Raw genomic sequence first — 20,467 nt, 5'->3', positions numbered from 1 at the left:
CTTCAAACTACTCCCCATACAGAGTGGGTGCCCATTAGGGTGCTCATACACCTGGCAGAACAATAATGCTTGAATATGCAAAAAATTTTCACCATGCAACTACACCAGCATCACTATTTCTCCAGTCATTTGCAAATTGATGCTGAACTAACTTGGCAGTGATACAACACATCTACAATAGAGTTTTGCACTAGAATTACTGTAGCAAAGAAGCTTCATAAGTATAAAAATCACCAATGTAAAAAGCATTCAGCACAATGGTACATCTCAACCAAGTATTACATGCAGCAGATTAGTTTTAAATTGAAGTTAGCAGGTTTTGGCAGTGTGTCTAAAAGGCCTGAATTTTTAATTTATAAACTAACTTCTAACTTCTGTGTTGAAAGATTTATTAATCTAAATAACATAGTTTTTTTTAAAAATATATGTTTTTAACAGGTCATGCCAAAATAATTTAGCACATTTTAATTTTCCTTATTAATGTATTTCTGAGATATTTTACATCCTAACTTCTCTTTGCTGTAACTGAAAAATGTAATAAAAGTTTTGCAGATGTTTTGACACCAAACACCCTGGGGCATTACACACATTATTAAAGTGCACAGAACAAAAATTGTCCAGACTGCCCTATTTCTCTTCTTTTAGAGGGTCTTCAATGCCCTAAGACAAGCACACAATATAAAGATATTAGTTTAATCTATAAAGAGCTAGTGAGTTGCCTGGGATTACATAGCCAACCATAGCTAACAAGCTGAAGTCAAATTCAGTTGAGTTGATCAAACTGGCCATTACTGGTATTTTGTTAAAAGGCTGTTCAAAAGTCAAGTTTTGTTATAATTTATCCTTTTGTACAAATCAGTTAATCTTATAATGAGGTCTTCTGGAGTACAGCTCCAGATTTCACCTGGAAAAGAGCAAAGAGATTTCAGACAAATGCCAGCATGTTCTACTAAAATGTGGACTTCAGTAGAAAATCAAAAGATGTTTCAAGTTTTCTGCAGTTCAAACCAGCCCATCACATCAGATCACTTTGGTGCAGAAGAAAAATAAAAAAACCTTCTTTCAGAAAAGGGATTTTCTTCAAAATTTGACAAATTGCCAGTACATTTGAATAGCTCCATTGAGACAACTCATCAGTCAATTATATTCATATCAAGACTGCCCAACTGAGAAAAGATTCTCAATATGCCTTAAATTCTGCACAGAAGAGACAGGCATTCTTTGTCCACCAAACAAGATGAAAAATGCTGTGTGCCAAATTAATCCAGGCAGCTTCAAATCTAGGATCTAATTTAAACTCCAGAATTCTTTACAGGATTAGACAGTAGACTCAGGATTTTGCCATACCCAGTGGTGACTTCAGAAGAGCACGAATTCATTAATATACACAACTAGACCTAAAAGCATCCTTACTTGAAGAAATTCCAGCTAAAGTTCAATACACTTATTTTGATAGGAATGAAGCCAGGATATTTAGCGATCTTGTAGCTATTCACAAACATAAGATATGACTGTAGCTTCTGCAAGGTATCAAAAATCCCTTCAGGGTACAAATGAAAACAAAGATGAAAAGGAGGAACACTGAAATTTTAAAGTGGTTTACCTTTGTTAATTGTGCTGTGTAACTTAGCAGTTTTTCAACATGAAGATCATCAAAACCAAAACTGGATTTCAGTTCCGCTCTCACAGCATGTGGATTCCACAAAACATCCCCAAGAGAAAGATTATACTGAAAGCCTGAAAGAAAAAAAATTGCTTACGTCATTCTTGCTTTTTTTTCTTGTTTCTTTATGATTCATAACTTATGAAATCTGAGTACCATGTTTCTAGCTTTTGGAAAAAAAAAATATGCACCTGAACACCAGTTTCACTAGAAAATCCATGATAGCATTAGTAGTATAAAGTCAGTTAATCTGATGATATTCCAACAGCTGATTCAATAATGGTGAGATGCACAGTGATTGCCAGCAGAACCAGTAGGGTGCCATTCTGAACCATGTGTCTAATTCTTCACCTAGTTTTGCAAACATGTATATATGGGCTGGCTACAGATCACTGATGAGAGGGAGAACAACAGGAGAATACCAGAAGACTCAGGGAACTCAAGATCACCCTCCATGCAGGAGCTCCAGAATATCACCTTTGCCCCACTCCAGTCTTGGCTTTGACAGCTCAAGTGGAATTCAGACCCCATAAAATTCTCAGCCTGACCTTCTATTCAGAGCAGAACCCTATTCTAGGTGCAGAGTAATGCACATGGAACCTATTTATGTGACAGCAGACAGTTTGCCAGTGAAACTCGTGCCTGGTCTTTTCTTGAGGAGCTGTCCTGGGGCCAGGCTTACTTCTCCAGTTTAACTCATCCGCCCCACTCAAGCAGCAGATGGGGAAACATAGCCCTTCAGCTGAGACCAGAATTTATAACAAAAGAATGAAGCTGAAAGTAAAATATCTATAATGCTTAACACTCATGTCCAAACCAAGAGGCTATCCTTCAATCAAAGGTAAGAAAGTATTCTTTGCAGTGAATTATTTTCTCTGCAGATTCCACCACTGCAAGATTTTTCTAAACACAATACACTAGATGAACATACTTTGTTTATCAAATAGGTGCCAGAGTCTGATGCAATTTAGTTCTTAGTTATTTTAAAAACAGATCAGTAAATAAATGGGTTAGCACTACAGCAATAGACAGTTCAGATTAAGAATTTATCTCATACAGTTACTCCTACTGCATGCAGAATAATTCCTTACCTTCTAAGTTCCTATGCTCTACTGATGCAGCAGTTAAATTCAGTGCTGTTTCAACCACTTCATAGAAACTTTTGCCCAGTGGCATAACATCCTTCAACGATGCTAAGGTACTGAAAGTGAAAAATAAAACAAAAATCAAATTGCCTGGACACCCAGAAAACCTGCAAGGACTTGGTGGGAAAAGATCAAACCCCAGTACAGTTGCAGTTCACCTTATAATGAAAAGACGTATTTCCAAGTTGTAAAAAAATTATGCTTTTCAAAGAATCCCAAAGTACATTACAAAGATCAAATCCATATTATGTGATGGGCTAATTTCAACCATTGCCAAGATAAAATTACTTCTACTCCAAGAGAATCTCTGCTGAACTGGACAGCATTGAAAAATAGTTATGAAGGAATCGGAATGGGTGAAAATGCCTTTTACACCTCTATAAAAGCAGAATCTGGTAAACAGAAGAAAATTTCATCCTCTATGCACTGATGAGGATGCTTATTTTACTACCCAGTGAGAAGAACAAGAATTGCTGGTAAAAAATGGAAACAGAGCATTCTCAAACATGTAAAAATACTTACTCTTGAATAACTTTCAGAAATTGTGCTACAGCAGCTAACCCATCTTCTGAATAAAAGCTGTTTGATTCAAGGTGAGGGAGTGAATGCAGAAGGTTCCAGAAATATGGTTGCTTGTACAGGCTTTCTGCTCTAGAAATCATTTCCTCCACTTCATTCAAGTCCATCTTTTTGTTAAAAAAGCATATTTACATGAAACATTTCCAGTAACAGAAGAAAAAAATAAAAAGAAAAAATAGCAAGTGCCTGTTACTTCCCTATCTCTGTCCTCTTGAATTTTAGACTATTTAAACTATTTATTTATTCAAGTAGAAATACACCTCTAGCTTTAGTAATGCAGCACACTATTTTGGTGGCACCTTTGAACTTAGGGCAGCTTTTATCCAGATACCTTTCTCTGCTCTGATGGAAAATAAACTGGGAGAAAAGCTGAGCAATCTCCTTCTGCTCAGGACTGTAACTCTCTCCCAAAGAGAAGGATCATCTCTGAGATCTCAAACATGAGTATTTCTCAAGTCCAGAAATTAATTTCTAAATCTAGCATATAAAGCCAGCAATTTGCCATCCTTGCCTCACAGCTTCTTCAGGTTGGTGTGGTGTGTCAAATAACAATTTATAAAATTTCTCTTTGAAGCTCAACTGTGGTATAACCATTTCTTTTATAGGACTATATATATATATACTATATGCTATATATATATATATGTTTCTTTTATAGACTATTATATGTCTATGCAGCATATAGGATCAATCATGCTTGTTTATTATGCAGTCTTTATTGCCCTAAATTAATGTTTCACTGGGGCTTTTTTGGATAATGTAAATTTAAGCATGGTTTATATAATTAGAAGCTTGTGTATACAAGCTGTAATTAATGATGATAGGCTGCTTTCAACTAAATATTTTCTTAATGTTGATAAATATGGGTTTTTTACCTCATATTCCATTCCAGAAAAGAAATTTCACGTTAATAAAACTCCTTTCAATCAAGTATCTCATGAGCATATTAAAAAGTTATTATAAAAATACCATCTAATTTCAACTTAAGAATTGGAAATGAGGGTTTCAGGAAGTATCAGTTACAATCAGTCACATAAGGAGAAAATGCATGTTAAAGTATTTTAAAAGTGAAACTGGTGATCTGTGATAGGTACAAAATTGACAGTAACTGAGAGCCACTCATTACTGATCCATTGAGCCGCCTTCTTTTTGTTGACAATACCAAGGTGAGAGACTAAAGCATTAGGGACAGCACAAGCACTGAAGTAGTTTCACATAAAGAGCCAAATAGATTCTGGAAGGAATTATGCTACATCTTGCAAATCTCTCTTCCTTCTCCCCCACTTTAATGTGCTTGCCATATTTTCTGGATAACAAATATAATTCAAAGTAACCTCCTCAAGGCAAGTTTTCAAACTAACTGCAGTTCTTACCTTAAGTTTTGAGTTCATTGGTTGGTTTTAATAATATGTACACATTAAGATAATAGTTACTTGCAAGACATTTTTAAATATGATTTTATACAACTACACAAAGTCCAGCAGATGCACTTTTAAATTTTTTGCTATGAACAATTAGCCTTCAAGTACCTGTGAATTTTAGCTACTTAACAACCTAGATTAGCTTAAATCAGTGATCTAGAAATTAACAAACCTCTACCAAATTCAAAGACACCACTTTTTCCTTCAACAGCATACCAATATCTTTAAAGATAGTTTACTAAACCTTGAAAGGATACAAATTTCTAACCATTAAAATAAAGATGCCTCAAGATCCATAACTGCAATTTAGAAATAAACTATAAAAATACTTACAGTAAGAAAAGTGGTGATGTTGTGGAGCCCTGTAAAACCAAATATTTTTCTTTATAGATAGGCATTATTAACATCAGAAAAAAAAAATTCCATTAACAATAGCAAGTAGTAAAAAAGGGACATGGCTACAGGAGTGGAAGAGTGTAAAATAACTAATACCCTAGAAAGATATTGATCCACTTGATTTTTCTGTGCTTTCCAGTACTATTATCAAAAAAGCATTTTAAAAGTAATTGCTTACCGTTCACCTTAACACTTGATGAACTAATAGCTCCTACACAAGCAGGCATGGAAAGTACTGTTTCACCTAAATCTTTTTGCTTGAAAACTCAGCCAGAGAGGAAGGGCAGTAGTAGGTCCTAAATGCCCACCAGCAAGGCTGTGCAGTATCAGTGGTACACAGGAGTATCAGAACTTGATGTTTCCAGTCTCACTTTTAGAGCAAGACGAACTTGTTTGTCTTAAGGTCATCAGATGTGACCTACTGGAGGTTTCCCATCCCTATACAACAGAAAAAACCTCAGAAGACTTAAATTCTGGTAAGCTACTTCTGGATGTATTTTAGACCAATGTACCCAGTTATTTTAGTCATTACCTTTAAACTTTTCTCCTCACACTATTTTGTTAACTATCAAGTAATAAAACAAGGACATAGTCTTAAAAAGCTAAGTAGTTTTCTGATCATTTTCTGTTGCCCACAGTAATAGTAATCATAAAAATGGCTTTTTTCAGATCAGCTAAAGTTTTAGTTTGTTCATTTCATTTTTAAGATAAGAGTATTCCTTTGTTTGATGGTTCTCACTACCTGAAAGACAATTTATTATAAGAAAGATCACCACTTACCTGAGAATTTTGAGTTTTCCTCCCACAGCTTTTCTAAAGCCATGGTTTTCTCTGTGATCTCAATAAATCCCCTTCCAAGCTCTTCTATCTCCTTCATGAACTCTAGTTCAGGTCCTGTGAAGCTCTCTGGACCACTTTGGATGCCTGAAGAACTTTTTTACAGAAAGAAATGGGAAACAGGATGCAATTACAAACTGGAAGCAAGTGGCTGAAAGATGTGTATATACTCACGGCAGGATTCTTTTTTTTTTTTTTCAAGCTATTATGCATTGATACTACTTTTATTTAGTTCAGTTCATTAGCAAGATGCAGTACTGAGTCTCAAAAACACAGGAAGGAGGGCACTGAAAAATTGTTGAGCTGGAGTGGCTCACATATGTGAGTAACATAATTGTGGCAGCAGCCAAACACAGACACATCCAAAGAAGTCTTTGATGTTTCTGAACTCAATTTTTCTTCAGCTTTTCTCCCCTGGTTTATCATGAGTCCAGGTGAAAGTCCTTTGATGGCCTGTAACCTGAAGTTCAAGCTTTTCTATTGCATCAAAGGCAAAATGCTGCAACCAGAACAGGCAATTTGCTCAATGTCATCAGATGAAAAATAGCTAAGTCTCTCTTTTGGGGCCCTGAAGAAAGTTGGTCCTTCCTCTTTACTTAGTTTACTAAGCAACAGAACTGTGATAACAGTTCTACTACCTTAAGAAAAAAGCATTCACACCAACAAACATACAATGATTACAGATGACATACTCCTCAAGGTACCCTTCTATCTGAAAAACAAGAAGAATTGTGTCTCTGGCTACATACTTTTGCCATATGACAGACATTTTAAAACTGTCTGTTGTTAGGAAAAAACTATACAGTTTGTATTTGGGATATGATAGCTTGTTTTCTTTTCAAATACATGCAATATCCTATGCAGATAGAATGCCATTGTCACTACTGTCTTTTTTTTTATCCCAAATTGGTTGACAGCCAGTAGGCTTTTGGGAAAAAAAAGTCTCAAACTTTCACCAGCCTCAAACTTCAATGGATTAAAGGCAGAATAATTCCTCACCATATATTTCTTCCTTTTGAATGGTGTTGTAGAAAGCAGGTTGCTGTTGCTGAGGGTGATTGATAGCTGCACTTTAGCTATTGCTGTTGAAAACTACCACATAAATTCCAATATTATGACACACCAACTACCTGAAATTTCAAGACAGCTAGAAACACTGGTGATTTGGAAAACAGGAACACTTAACTATGTACTGAAAACTTCCTGGCACTGAGCTTTTCAAGCATGAACAAGTGGCCAGTACTTGACCAAAAATCAAATCAGAAAAAATATACTCTAGCTCAGTTTCAATTGGCTTTTCCCCAGGGATTTTGGATTTGTTGCATAGATTTTTTTTTTTTCCTGGACTTTAAATTGACAGATAAACTCACAAGAAAAGGTCATTTCAAATCACTACAAGTATTCAGAGAAGTGAAGCAGAAATGCAGTTCTTCAACCAAACAGTTCACCCTTCAACCTAGATGATGCACTTCCCTCCAACCCTGTCTTAGAAACATTGCAAACCATGGGGGAAAAGGGTCTGCTCAGCAATAGCTTCTCAGACAAGTAAACCTCCCCACTCCCCAGTTCAAGTGAGAAAAAGTGCTGTCTCCTCTTCATCACTTAGCTTCAAAGTGTTTCAGTGATAGAAACTGGTAAAAAGGCTTCAGGTCCTTGCCTGTGGAATATAGCAAGTTCAGCTGGGCTGCCCCTTTAGTATCTCTGGGCTTGAGGGGTAGGAAGACAAACCACTGCCCTGCATGGGGTCCCATGAAACACGTGAGGGGGCACTGGAGAAGATACACGGGTCAGAAATATTAAAGAAAATGTGCGGCAGCTCTTGGAGCATGGTGGCTCTGAAGAGCTTCAGGGAGAAGCACAAGGAAAAGCAAGCAGATGGTGTAACTGGTGAGAGACCTGGGAAACAGGATGGGGGTGTAGATATCTAGGGTATGGAAGAAGGATAAAAATTCAGGCATAAACCCCAGTTACTACAGAAGACAAGGCAGCATACGCAACCTGAAAAACTCATAGAAACCTGACACTCCCAAACACAGTCCTCTGAGTGGGACAAGAGGAGGTGTTCATCAGATGTGTTTTGCTGAACTATTGGCTTTATGAGAACTTTCAGGGCAGAAGCAATGTCAGCCAGCTCCCACTGGTAGCCCTCTCTTGCTGTCAGTGCCACAGCCCTTCCTCTGATTACTCTTGGAGCCAAGAGCAACCTCCTATGAAAATGTCAACAGGTGGGATGCTAGTTATCAGGCCCAGTTTTATGAAACAGATACAAGCATTATAGAAGTTCTATTTGCTGAATATTGATGATAAGTTTGAAATTATATTATATTTTTTCAACATGATAGTAGAGGACCATATTTAGCTCCTAACAGGAATGTTACAAGATATCACTAGTTTCTTAATTTGGCACAAGTTACACAAAATAGCAGGAAGCTGTCACCATCTTGCAGGAAAATATAAGAAACTAGACTTCAAAACTAGCTACAGGACAGTCAAGACAAGCAATTGTCAGATAGTGTGCCAACAAAATTGCTTAATTGTTGTACTGCTACTCTCCCAAAAATCCTTCAATATGTGCTTTCTGAACCACAGAACAATATTAACTTACTTGTGTATGTGTAAAGGAAGCCAACAGCAGTTGCTAGGAACAATAAAGAGAAGCAAGTGACAACAAACAGGACAAAAGAAGGAAGCCAGTAATTTGCAGCAGAGGACATACATAATTAGAACTGGGGTATTAGGAAAAGGTGTGTGTTTATATATAAAGATATAAAAATAAAATGTCATTAACATCCATAGTAACTTGTCCCCAAGTTGTACATTTTCATAAATACTTGCATGAGAACAGAAATAATACTCAAGACATAGCTCATACAAGTTTTTACCATGACAAAACACTGCAAAAGAGAAAAAAAGACTCTGTATCACTTTGAGCACGTAAAAGCAATTGACACTTCCTAAAGCCATGACTCAGAAATGTTAATTCAGTTGGGATTACCCAGTTACCCAGAATAACAATAGGAACATTTCAGAGCTCGTCTGAGATCTCAGCTATGATATGCAATGCCATTTAGACTGGTGATTTTCATAAGCTTCTCAACAAACTCTTGTCTCAACCTCACCTTTGTCACCACATTAAAAAATCCTCTCTAAAACTGCAAAGCCCCGGCTTTGCTGGCTCCCATTCTGTAGCATCTTGGGACAGTCTGGAGACTTACATCTCCATCAGCACCAGTACACATACTGGACGAGAGTTTATTGCTTCACTGTCAGAGAAAGAAATTTCCCCTCCATGTTGCATAGTATTATAATCCTTCTAAAATGCAAGGGACAAAAAAAAATGCAAAGAACCAAAAAAGTGTTGCTCTGAACTGGCTAAAAATGGAGAAAATTCATGTTTAAAATTCCTTTTCTCCCCGATACTCTGACAATCTCTAAGCAAGATCATGAAAATTGTCTAGTTTAGCAATAATATAACAAAAGACTACAAAAGCTAGCCCAGAGTTACTCTATCAACAAGCTGTTGCAGACATACAGCTATCTTGCAGAATTGTGTCTGTTTCGTTTGAAGATACACATCATTATAGAAAAAATTGACTCTAAGCAATTCTCATGCAAGTGCTCACATTGTTGCTTAAACCTGTCTTGAATTTGTTTCCCCACACCTGCTCTTGTCCACAAGTATCTTTTCTGATACTATACCACTGAAGAACCAACAGAGGACCAGGTATCCATCCTGCTCCAAGAGAGAGGTCAAGGAAGGGGGTGAGATGACCAAGAGGAGGCAACACCATCACCAGCAGGGCATCTTCCTCCAGGATCCTCACCAGCCAGCAGCCCCAGAGGTGGGTCATGGCTCTGGCCACAGCCCCAACACAGCAGGATGAGCCCAGGAGTCCAGACAGGTGCCAAAGGCGACAAAGCTACTGCATGGATCTGAGGGGTCCATCCAGGAGAAGATTTAAGACAGACCTGGGGCTTTGACACACCTATAGGGTGGGGCTGGCTAGTCTGCTACTACTTGTATCTAAGTAAAGAAAAATAAACTAATGTGCTTAAAATTATATTTTCAATTCCTGTTTTCATGATCTTTGTGGTTCTAAGTTGGAGAAACCATAAGCTTAATTTTCTTTCAGGTATTGAGGAATCTAACAAACACAGATCTAGGAATGTGAGCTGCAAGGGCAAATGTCACCACATTTTGCAAAAATTGCACTGGAATTAAGAGCACTGGGAATTCATTATGTTTCCATGCATGTTCACTCTCAGTTTTGAATGTGTGGGTTAGGCCATGGGTTTCAGTACTACATCCTTTTATCTCCTTTGCATGCTCTCAATTTTACTCTGTGCTCCTCTAAACTGGGGTTTAGGGGGTGGAAGATTCTGGAAACAGTAGGGAAAAATGTCTTTAGCCATAGGAGCTCCTTAATATTTTCTCACTCCTCTACTCTGAGATGCTGCTGGGTGTAACAGCCTCACAGGGAATAACATCAGGGAAGAGCTGAATGCCAGCAGCTTTTGCAGTGGTTGAAGAGAGGAACAAGGAGCACATCCTCAGAGCTTTTGAAATACAGATGTTTTTCAATGGCATCAGAGGAAGTGGCAGATTTTGCTGCAAATCAAAGTTAATGAGGTATTTGTAGCCTCCAGCTGGCTCCTATTCTCACCTTTCCAAGGCTGTTAATGGAGTCTATTGCCTGGAGGATGCAGTTACATCTGTGAGGGCACGGACAGCACCAGGATGACTTCAGCTCCTGGATCAGCCCCCTCATCAGGCAGCCCGGCTTAGGCTGCTCATTGGCAAATGGTTGTTCGGTTGCTTCTATGGTTTTCATAGTGGAGGTTTCAATAAGAGTCACAGAGCTACTTCTTCCAAAAGACAAGAACTATTTTTGAAACTGATAGCACTGATGCAGAGCATACCCTGAAAACAAACGGGTTACATGCCCATGCAAACTATACACAGACTTCAATTCAGCCTGGAAAAACACAACAATTTTGATGAAAAAAACATCCCTGAAAATGATTATAAAGAAACACATATGGGTTCATATAAATGCTTGAAGGGAAGATAACTGATACTATTGTTCCTATGTCACCCCTTCTCTCCATTCAGCAACGTTTGGCTGATCAAGCTGACAGTCTTTATTCCTAAGGCTGTTGGCAGCCAGCATAAGTCAACACAGCCCTGAGGTTGATTTAATTTATACTGATGGACCTGCTGGAACAGACTGACCTCAGAATGAACTTCCTCCTACCTTTTTTACCCCTTTTTCTTTACCTAGGCTATATGCCACTCAGTGCAGCCTATTGAGTGCAGAAATATGCATACATGTGTGCAGTTTACTTTTTCAGTTGAAACAATGAAAGCCACTGAATAATTTCCCCAGTTCTTAAGTAGGTCTAAGACTGCCTCCAGGACATTCTTTTCTGTTTTTCTTTTGAGCTGAAATATCATTTGGGCAGTTCTGGCAAAGCAGTGTAAATCATAATGCAGAGCAGTCAATACAGTTCAGAGCTTCTGGAGTTTTTACACACTTAGATGGCATCTGGGCTAGTGATATAAATAAAAACTATCCTTTCAGGAAACAAGGTTTAAAATGGCCAACAGTTATTGTAACTCTATAATCCAGTAATACAGTATGGCCACAGCAAGTAACTGGCTACAGGCTTTGTACAGAGTCTGCAAGACCACAACACAGTGGTTTGTCACCTCTGCTTTGTCTGAACTTGTCTTAACGTGCCTGCAGTTCTGCTTTTGACTTGGTCTAGTTTTAACTATTTTTTTTTTCCTGAACAGGTTGCTTTATTTTCATTTCTCATTGTATAACGCCACCATACTTTTATACAGATATATAGAACAAATAATTGTTCACTGCAAAATATTTATGATTAACATGGCTAAGCAGTGCAGTGAAATACAAGCCCAGTGTAATAGCAGAGGTCTTGAGAAGTGGGAACACAGGATTCAGTGCACTGAAGGGTTATAAGAGATGGAACAGAAGCTGGCACTGAGGACCCTATGGCTATAAACAACTCACCTGGGGTCAGTTAAAAGGCAGAACTATATCTGAACAAAGGCAATTTATAAATACTAAGAAAAAAGAACAGGTACCTAACACAGGTAAAAGATAACATATACATTCAGATGTACCATATAAATTCAGACGTATCACAGAGAAGCAGACCAATGCAGTATAAAAACACATTAGCAAACACAAATTATCCCAATTGCACCTGACTGAAAAAGAAACCATCAACAGTACAACCACATTCTTTCAAGTAAAGGGCTACAGATCATGATTTACCATAAGGATCCACCACCACCATACCAGGGCTACTGACCCTATGATCTAGAGCAATAGTGGCAAGGTAAGCATGCCCTCAGGAAAAAGAGTAGAAGCTAAGTGGCTGTGTAACAATTTTAGCTATGTTACTGTTGTTGTTCAGAGATACTACTCTGATACAGTTATTTCTGTTTATATTTTGTGTAATAATTGATCTGGACCAATAATGATTCATGGCTTCAACTATTAAATTTTCAACTTTAGTAATAAATTATCACTTTATGTGAAGAGTGCTTACCCGTAAATATAAATTATTTTGCACGGTCTTCATCTTAGTCAACAGCTCTCTACATAACTAGAACAGACTGTCTAGATCAAATGGCCAGTATTAGTGGTACTAGAGCTTTCAAACTCTCTGCATGCTGGATTTATTGCTATGTGTAAACTCCTACAATAATAAACTGTAAGTACTCAATATTCATATAGATTTACCTAGCTCAAACTTCTAAGATCTTTTATGGTAGATAATATCAATTTTCTGAGAGTACATGCACATATATACACCCATATGTATTCTGATTAACTCATCTTAATTTGCCTTGTTATTATATTTTGAAAGGCTGCTTATGAGTATATACTTCAGTCAATTTGCATAATTGTTATTGCATCTTGTCCCTCTTCAGCATTTTGAAGTAGACTCAGTTATTATATTTCTTATTTAAAAAAAAAAACAACCAAACAAAAAAAAACAACACAAATTCAATTTCATAGTTTTTCTGTTTGCATTCTGAGATCATGTGTCAGGGCTCTCTTATAGACAACTATTTTAATTCTTTTTATTTCAGAGCTTCTGCTATTGCTTTTTGGTTCTTTCAGGATCTTCTTATTCAAGAGTTATCCTTGTTCTACTTTTCTGTTTACTTGTCCCATCATGGATACTTCCAAACTATTCAGCATTTAAATTCATGTATGATAAAATTCTTGTTGCTCAGTCTCATCCTTGTGGAATAAAAGACTTCATGGGAAAGCATAAAAGCATGCTCTCACATGGCAGCAGTGAAGGATGAGAATATCACAAGATACCTCCCCAGCTTTCCCCAAAAGGAATTTTTAGTGTCAAAAAGCAGCATGAAATACCCATGAAAGGCACAGAAAAATTAGAAAGAGGCATGACTAAAGCCCTGAATCTTTTACATTTATAAGGATACCGAAGGAAACTTCTAGTGCACAGTAATGAAGCCTCTACTCCACCAGTCTACAAAATAATATTTCCTGTAGAATAAAATGCACTGTGCTACTGTCAAATTAATGTTTCTTACCGTAAGCGACTGGCTTTCTGTGTGGTGTAACTGCTGTTTTTGCATCTTGAACCAACATTACAGAAAAGGGTCCTCATGAAAGGGTAAAGTCCCTGACTTGGCAAATCCCGAGCTTCTAAATAACCTAAAACCAAACAGGGGCAGAAATAAAACTAGTAACATTGCAGTTATAAACCTGGACCACTACATTGTGTTCCCTTCTCCTAGGAAGTGGCTTTATCACCTATTAACAATGAATTTGTATCAATAGCAAGAATTCCAATTATGAAGATCTAGTTCACCACAGACAATGTTTAACTTCTGTGCCAGACTGTGACAGCAGAGTAACATTCAAGAGCAGTCTTTGGAAAGTTGAATTTCACATATGTAACGCAACATCATAGATAGACTAACCTCACCCTGCCTAAAAATTAGTTGTGACCTAGATTAGAATATAGAGTTCTTGAAAGGACATTTCCCCCTTTCCTTTGCGTAACCTTTTGGCCATTACAACAAAATTAAGGGAATGAAATGAGAAACAGATGAGAAAAGAAGCAGTTGGGCTCGTGCTCTTACTTAATGTTCCAAATATAATGATGTAAAAAGGGTAAATTTACTATATGTAAATAAAATTCTAAACTCCTAATTTTATTTAAATTCGGGTGTTAATATTTTGGAGTCATTTACCATTAGAAATTTCACCATTACTCAAACCATCCTCCATTCCTCAGGAACTGTACCTAATGTATAAAATCATTAACTTTGAGTTTTGAATGCTTAGTGTCATTTGCAGTTAATCATTATTTTAATTTAGCATATTTCAGTTCCCATGGCACAAAGCTCTCTGAGCACATACACTGGACATCTTTCTGCTAAAACAAAATGGAAGGTGTACTCCAAGAACAAACCTAAGGTTCTCAAACCACTAGCACTCTTTGCATTCTTAGGTCTAGACTACAGAGAGTCTAAAGTAAATTTATCTAGTGCACACTAGACTCTGCAGATCTGCAGGTTTTTTACCAAAATGGTTTCTAATGTAGTTAAAGGTGGTTTATTCCCAGTGTACTGATGTCTGTGAACAACAGAATAACAAACTCAATAGAGCATAATATCAAAAGTCATTCTTCTCTGAATGAAGCTGATGTTTGACAAGATAAAAGCAAAAAACTTTATTGAGCAGAGGTGGTCATAACAAATTTTTAAGCATTGATGGAAGTGGAAGAATTCACCTTTTACAAAATATTCATTGTAAATCCCAGGAAGTGGGCAGGGGTAAGATCCATCTTGTCTAACTGTTAACACCTCCTACAGAGTTACCTGCCTTTGAAGGAGTCATCTAAACTCCATTTGTCAACAGAAAGGCATAAGTTACACTAAAACACAAGTAACCGACCTTACTCCAAAGTAGGTGTCTAAAACTGACCTGACAAACCAGGCTTTAAACTTTACATTTCTTTCTTGCCAAAATATGACTTGCTGAGATCCACAGCTAGACAAAATTTAATCCCAGTATAAGGATCTTTCCATTGATTCCGCTACATTTAAACCACCTATTCTGGAGTATCTTTAATATTTGCTAAACATTAAATATTTCCTAAATACACCTACAAGCAAAGGCAGCCAAAATAGAACACAAGTGAAACAAAACATACAGTTTTCCTTGTATTTTGGAGGTTCCTGGAAGCGAATTGCAGCCAGAATCAAGAACAGCACACATGGCCAGATTATTTCAGTGAGAGACAGGATCTGAAACAGGAAATCAAAACACTGTAAGTACTATAGAAAAAAGGATTTGGAAAAAAAAACAAACATTAAAATTCATATAACTTTGAATCAAAAAGCATTTAATATCCCCAGAGCTACAAAGTCACTTCCAACACAAACCATTCTATGAAAAATGCTACTTGCTTGCCACAACAGAAAAGCAGAAAACATTGTATTTCTCATTTACTAAGACAAAGCAAAATCCTATCAATACAGACAAATGGAAAAAAATTGTCCATCAATTTGGAATAAGGCAAGACTCTGGCTGTGAAATCTAGATTAGTTCACCAAAGCAAATACAAAAATGCTCTCATTATGGACAGTCTTTTTCTTTCATTTCCTCTGCATTAAGTCATTAATATTTTAGATAGCTGTGAAATTAATTGGACATCCTCCATTGACACTCCATAGCAGATCATCAGAGGCTCACTCTTCCAACTTCTATAGGGTATGATATAGCACATGGCCCAAAATTTTGAGTGCTAATTTTCCTGTAGATTTCCATGGACTTTGAATTCAGCCAAGCAAGTTTCATTTATTTCAGGTGGTGGACTTCAGTTAGTTGGTTTTGGCCAATTCCTGGGGTTTTTTTGTCTGCAATTACATTTTAGAAATATTTTAAATTTTTATCCCACTGAAAATCATTGCTAGATGGTACATATAAAGCAAAACAAAGAGGAAGAGACATTTATGTATATAACTGAGTGTCATCTGGCAAGAAGTACAGAAGAATACTCTGTGACTAGAAAAACCATGCAGGCTGTAACATAGTAAGATATGTCAGGTACCAAAGAGTTAAGAACTCTCCTCTAGTGTAAGCTCTTCCAAAATTATATTTGTATATCAAAAATATTGAAAAATCTGTCATGCAGGGAAGGGCTATTATTCCAATTCCAGGACCACAAGCCAAAGATTCTTAAAATACAAAAAATAAAACATTTTTAAAAGCAGTACATTTTTTTTCATTTTCTTTTTTTTTTTTTCCCCATAAGCCTAGAGTTCAAAATTAACATTGCACAATACCACTAGGTTTGGAAGTGGTAAAGAAAGGCACCTAATGAAAGGATAATAGCTGTAAGCAATAGCTACTGTCATTATGATCTGCATTTTCCTTGGGTCTTGCCGTTCACCTGAGAAACCTCATTGTGCATAAGTAATAGGGTATATAGCAATGATTTTGGTGAGTCAGTAAATTTCAAGATTTGATAAATAGATAAAATTCATGACTGGAGAATATCAGAGAGACAAGCAAGTATAAGCCTATTAGAATAACATATGTTGTCTAAAAGTTTTAGGGAAACAAAGAGTTTCCCTATTTTCCTCAAGAATTTCAGTAGAGATGAATGGCTTACCAGAGGTAGACTCCACAATCTAACATGCTTATGCCTTTCTTTGACATATTGATGTTAATAACAATTGCAAAGAACATAGGAATACTAAGAGATAACACCTTTTTCCACATTGCCATGGTCTACTCAATCTGCCCTTACTACCATCTCAACTATTGCCTGAGCAGTAACAACATAAATGATGCTTGGACATGAGGGAATCAGAAATAGTTATTGGTTGCTGGATTTTTTTCCCCAAACCCTAAAAGGCCTTTTAGCAGTTCTGTCCTTTCATAAGCTAATTGGTTTTTTTAGATTAATAATGCAAACCCCACTCAGCTGGCTTGTAGCAGAGCATGTGAAAACAAAGGAATCTGGGATAATTGAGAAGGCAGCTGTTGAGGCAATAACAAGTTGGGCTCAGAAGGAAATAAGTGGGGAGGACCTCATAAGCCATTGACTTTGACATGAGCAAGCAAAATTAATCTTATTGACTAAGTTATTCCCCATGAAGGTGGGAAGTAATGCTGCTGTACAAGGCATAATCATGTTCAAATAGGAAAGGAACCAAGAGGGAGGGTCCAAAGTGAGGGTGTTTGGAAGATGGCAACCCTTGAGCAGCTGCTTTAACCAAGCACTAAAGCAAACTGGGGTCTGAGAGCTCATGCCAGCTGATGAGTTACACCTGGAAGAAGGGTAAATTTGTAATGGAGCATTAGGACCAGGCTGATAGAAGCAGAAAACTTTGTAACAATTCATAATTACTTTAATTTTTTTTATTTTTTTTATTTTTTTCCCTCGATAAAAATCCAAACATGCTAGACCTAGAGCACTCATCAGTAAAGAACTTTTAGGGATGCTTATGTATTTTAACATAAGGAAACATGGAAAAAAGGAGTGTGAACTGTAAAGGACAAAAGCAGGACAAAGATGACACTCAGTGCAGCAGCAGATGAAGATCAAGAATTATACAAGCATTTTCTCTTATGCTTAACATTATTCCAAAATTAAAATAATCAATAGTAGCAAGTTTTTTAAAAGACATAGTTTTAAGATAGGCAATGTTTCTGTTTTCTCCTAATAGCCATATTAGAAGCTACACACTCAATTTTACATTGTAATTAAAATCCAAATTCTCCTCTGAGTTAGGGTACCAGAACAAGAGAATTTGGGAACCACATTTCATCCTTTATCTAGCTGAAAATCCGCATAATAATAAATACTAAGTAAACAACCATTAAGAAATGCAGTGATACAAAAATTTAGTAATATAGTTGCCTGGTAGTATGTATCTTCTGAGCTTCCGGAATCTGTAGTTCAAAAGAAAAAGCTTCTAAAAACTAAGAAAGGTGATGAAATAAGAATCTTCTACATAATTACAGTTTCAAGCTCCAAATGCTGTTCAAACATAGACGCAGTGTCTTCGAACCAGGTTAATAAGAGGTGCTGATTTCGGCCTGAATTTCAGCCTTCACAGAACACTTAAGCCTTTCACAGCCCCTTCACAGCTCACTGTGTGAGATCAACTAATGCCACATGACACTCATGACACATCAACATTCAACAGACCTCACTTGTCTTCTAGTCCTAACTGCTGATAAATAACCATGAGGAGACAATTGCCTTCTACAGATAAAAGTACCCAAAATAGTACAGGGATGAAGCAGATCAGATCTCTCAGGAGATGCTTCTCTCTCCAGATTCACAATGGTCTGGCCTGCCCTTGGCACAGGTGGACCATGCAGCTAGATTTCTCCCTGCATTACTGTAGATGGAGTGCCTTCATGGCTCAGTGTTTGCACAATGAGCATATAAGGAGGTTTTGCAGATTATCCAGAGCAGCTCCTGGTTCTGGACAGTCACAATTTAAGTTTGCTTTGGGTCATTCATTGTAATTCCCGGTTTGGGGAAGCCTGCATATCCATGAGCTCACTATTCGGGAAAGCTACCAAAAAGGCAAACTTCAGACTTGAGTGAAGATTTTGTCCTTCAGAAATACATAAGGGGAAAAACTAGGCAAATCAAGGAGAGAAATAGATAACATGGAGGACAACAGGAGATACTGGGAAGCCACTTAATGCACACCGGATTTAAGTACAAGTAACAGGGAGCAAACAGGGAGAAGTATTTAGGAATAGAGGAAAATGTAACCAAGATTATTCCTCCCCCCAAAAAATGTCTTTAATATTAAAAAACATAACCTGAAATAATATGGGGAATAAATTCTCTCCAAATCACAATTTTATTGAAGTGAATTTTTTCTGAAATTAAAAACTGTATGTTTATTTGATTTAGGTAATCCAAAGCAGCCAATATCCTTTATTGCAAATCCCCACGTCATCACAGACAAGGGAAATCAATGACAAACTATTAATTTTAGTAATTTTTTTCCATAAAAATGTTATCTCACTTGAGAAAAAGTGTTCTTCAATCTTAAAATTAAAAATTATGTCAATCACAGTAAAAATGAAAGATGACATCTCATCTCACGTTTGAGTAATATTTTGACTGCTTTTGAAGTAGCTGCCACATTCTTCTGCATATTGAAATTTGAAAGGTTAAATTAGGCTTTGTAGAGTTGATACGAGAGAAAATATGGTAGTATATGAAATTTTAGTAGAGTCCTTGCTTTTCCCATATCTAGATTTTTATATCAATTGTGCACATTTTCTTATATTACCAAGAAGTACCTGTAATGTATAGAAAATTTATTTTTATCCTTGCCAGTGCTGCACACATTGGTAGTATCTAATGTCAATTAACAGATAAGCTGTGGCTCTCTGAAATTTCCATGAGATTTCTTATTTCATTTGCAAATTGGTGAGCATTGTTGTATCCAGGCATTCTAGAGTTAAAACAATGTTTTACTCTACTTGCATTTTCAACAATTAGGAGACCAAAGGCAAAACAAGAACCACTTGCAGCCAGCCCATCTGCCATGAATAACAATCTGCCATGAAAAGGGAAAATTTACAAATATACTATTTCCAACAGATACTAAAAGAAGATTTACAGTATTTCTTTTTTTATCATTAAAAAAACTCACCGGTTGCCTCACACGGCAGAGCCAATTCTTCCAAAACAGAGCCTTGAACTGCTGTACAGTGTGCCCCATAATGTCTTTTCCTTCCTTCATCCACTTGTGGAGTGGCTTCCTAAGGACTTGCTAACAAAATCATCTCACCAAGCATTCTGAAGGTATTATTCAGGAGCTGATTAATTCCAGTACTACAGAATGGTGCAAGAGATTTGCCTGCTTGCTGAGAAAAGATGAGATTATGTTTCTGGCTCTTGTTTTGCATTCGTTGACGAATCTCATCTTTCCATTTGCTTCTCAGTGCAATGAACAGTAAGGGGGTGGGTTTGTATAAATGCCTTCAGGGTGCTTTACTCCACAGTAAATATTCTACACTTGTTTTTTCTTTTATGGAATAAAAATTATTGCAAACAAAAGGAAAAAAAAAGGAAAGGAAAAAAAAAAAAAAGAAAAAAAAAAAAGGAAAATAAGCACAATATATAACCACATAGCCCTATAAGTGTCTGTATACTTCTAAAATACTGTTTTATATAAACATCCAGCCACTGGAGTGGTCCAATTGTATCATCATATGCATGTTTCATTTTATCTTATGAAGGGTGCATTTGACATTACATAAAGGTGCAATATTCTATTGACTCAGAAAACTGTGTTAATTAATTTCCATATGCCACCCAAGATGAAAATCAGTCAGCATTTCCTTCAGCAAAGGGAA

At 36.8% G+C, this 20,467-nt stretch overlaps 1 protein-coding gene across 1 annotated transcript in view; it reads right to left on the bottom strand.

Moving 5' to 3' along the window:
- The window catches only part of ABCA13 (ATP binding cassette subfamily A member 13), a 161,822-nt gene extending 141,992 nt beyond the window's left edge, over positions 1-19,830 (bottom strand). The window contains exons 1-8 of the mRNA XM_030444664.1: positions 19,762-19,830; positions 15,276-15,369; positions 13,645-13,768; positions 5,985-6,136; positions 5,142-5,170; positions 3,331-3,494; positions 2,755-2,864; positions 1,604-1,737 (exon numbers count right to left, since the gene is read on the bottom strand). Of these exons, the coding sequence (XP_030300524.1) occupies positions 1,604-1,737; positions 2,755-2,864; positions 3,331-3,494; positions 5,142-5,170; positions 5,985-6,136; positions 13,645-13,768; positions 15,276-15,369; positions 19,762-19,830 (876 nt within the window). The remainder of the gene's footprint in view (positions 1-1,603; positions 1,738-2,754; positions 2,865-3,330; positions 3,495-5,141; positions 5,171-5,984; positions 6,137-13,644; positions 13,769-15,275; positions 15,370-19,761) is intronic.
- Between the last annotated feature and the right edge of the window lie 637 nt (positions 19,831-20,467).

The sequence above is a fragment of the Calypte anna genome, chromosome 2 (genome assembly GCF_003957555.1).
Source record: "Calypte anna isolate BGI_N300 chromosome 2, bCalAnn1_v1.p, whole genome shotgun sequence".
Lineage (NCBI taxonomy): Eukaryota > Metazoa > Chordata > Aves > Apodiformes > Trochilidae > Calypte > Calypte anna.
The sequence above is the reverse complement of the archived record's forward strand: the minus strand, read 5'-3'. Positions and strand labels throughout refer to the sequence as shown.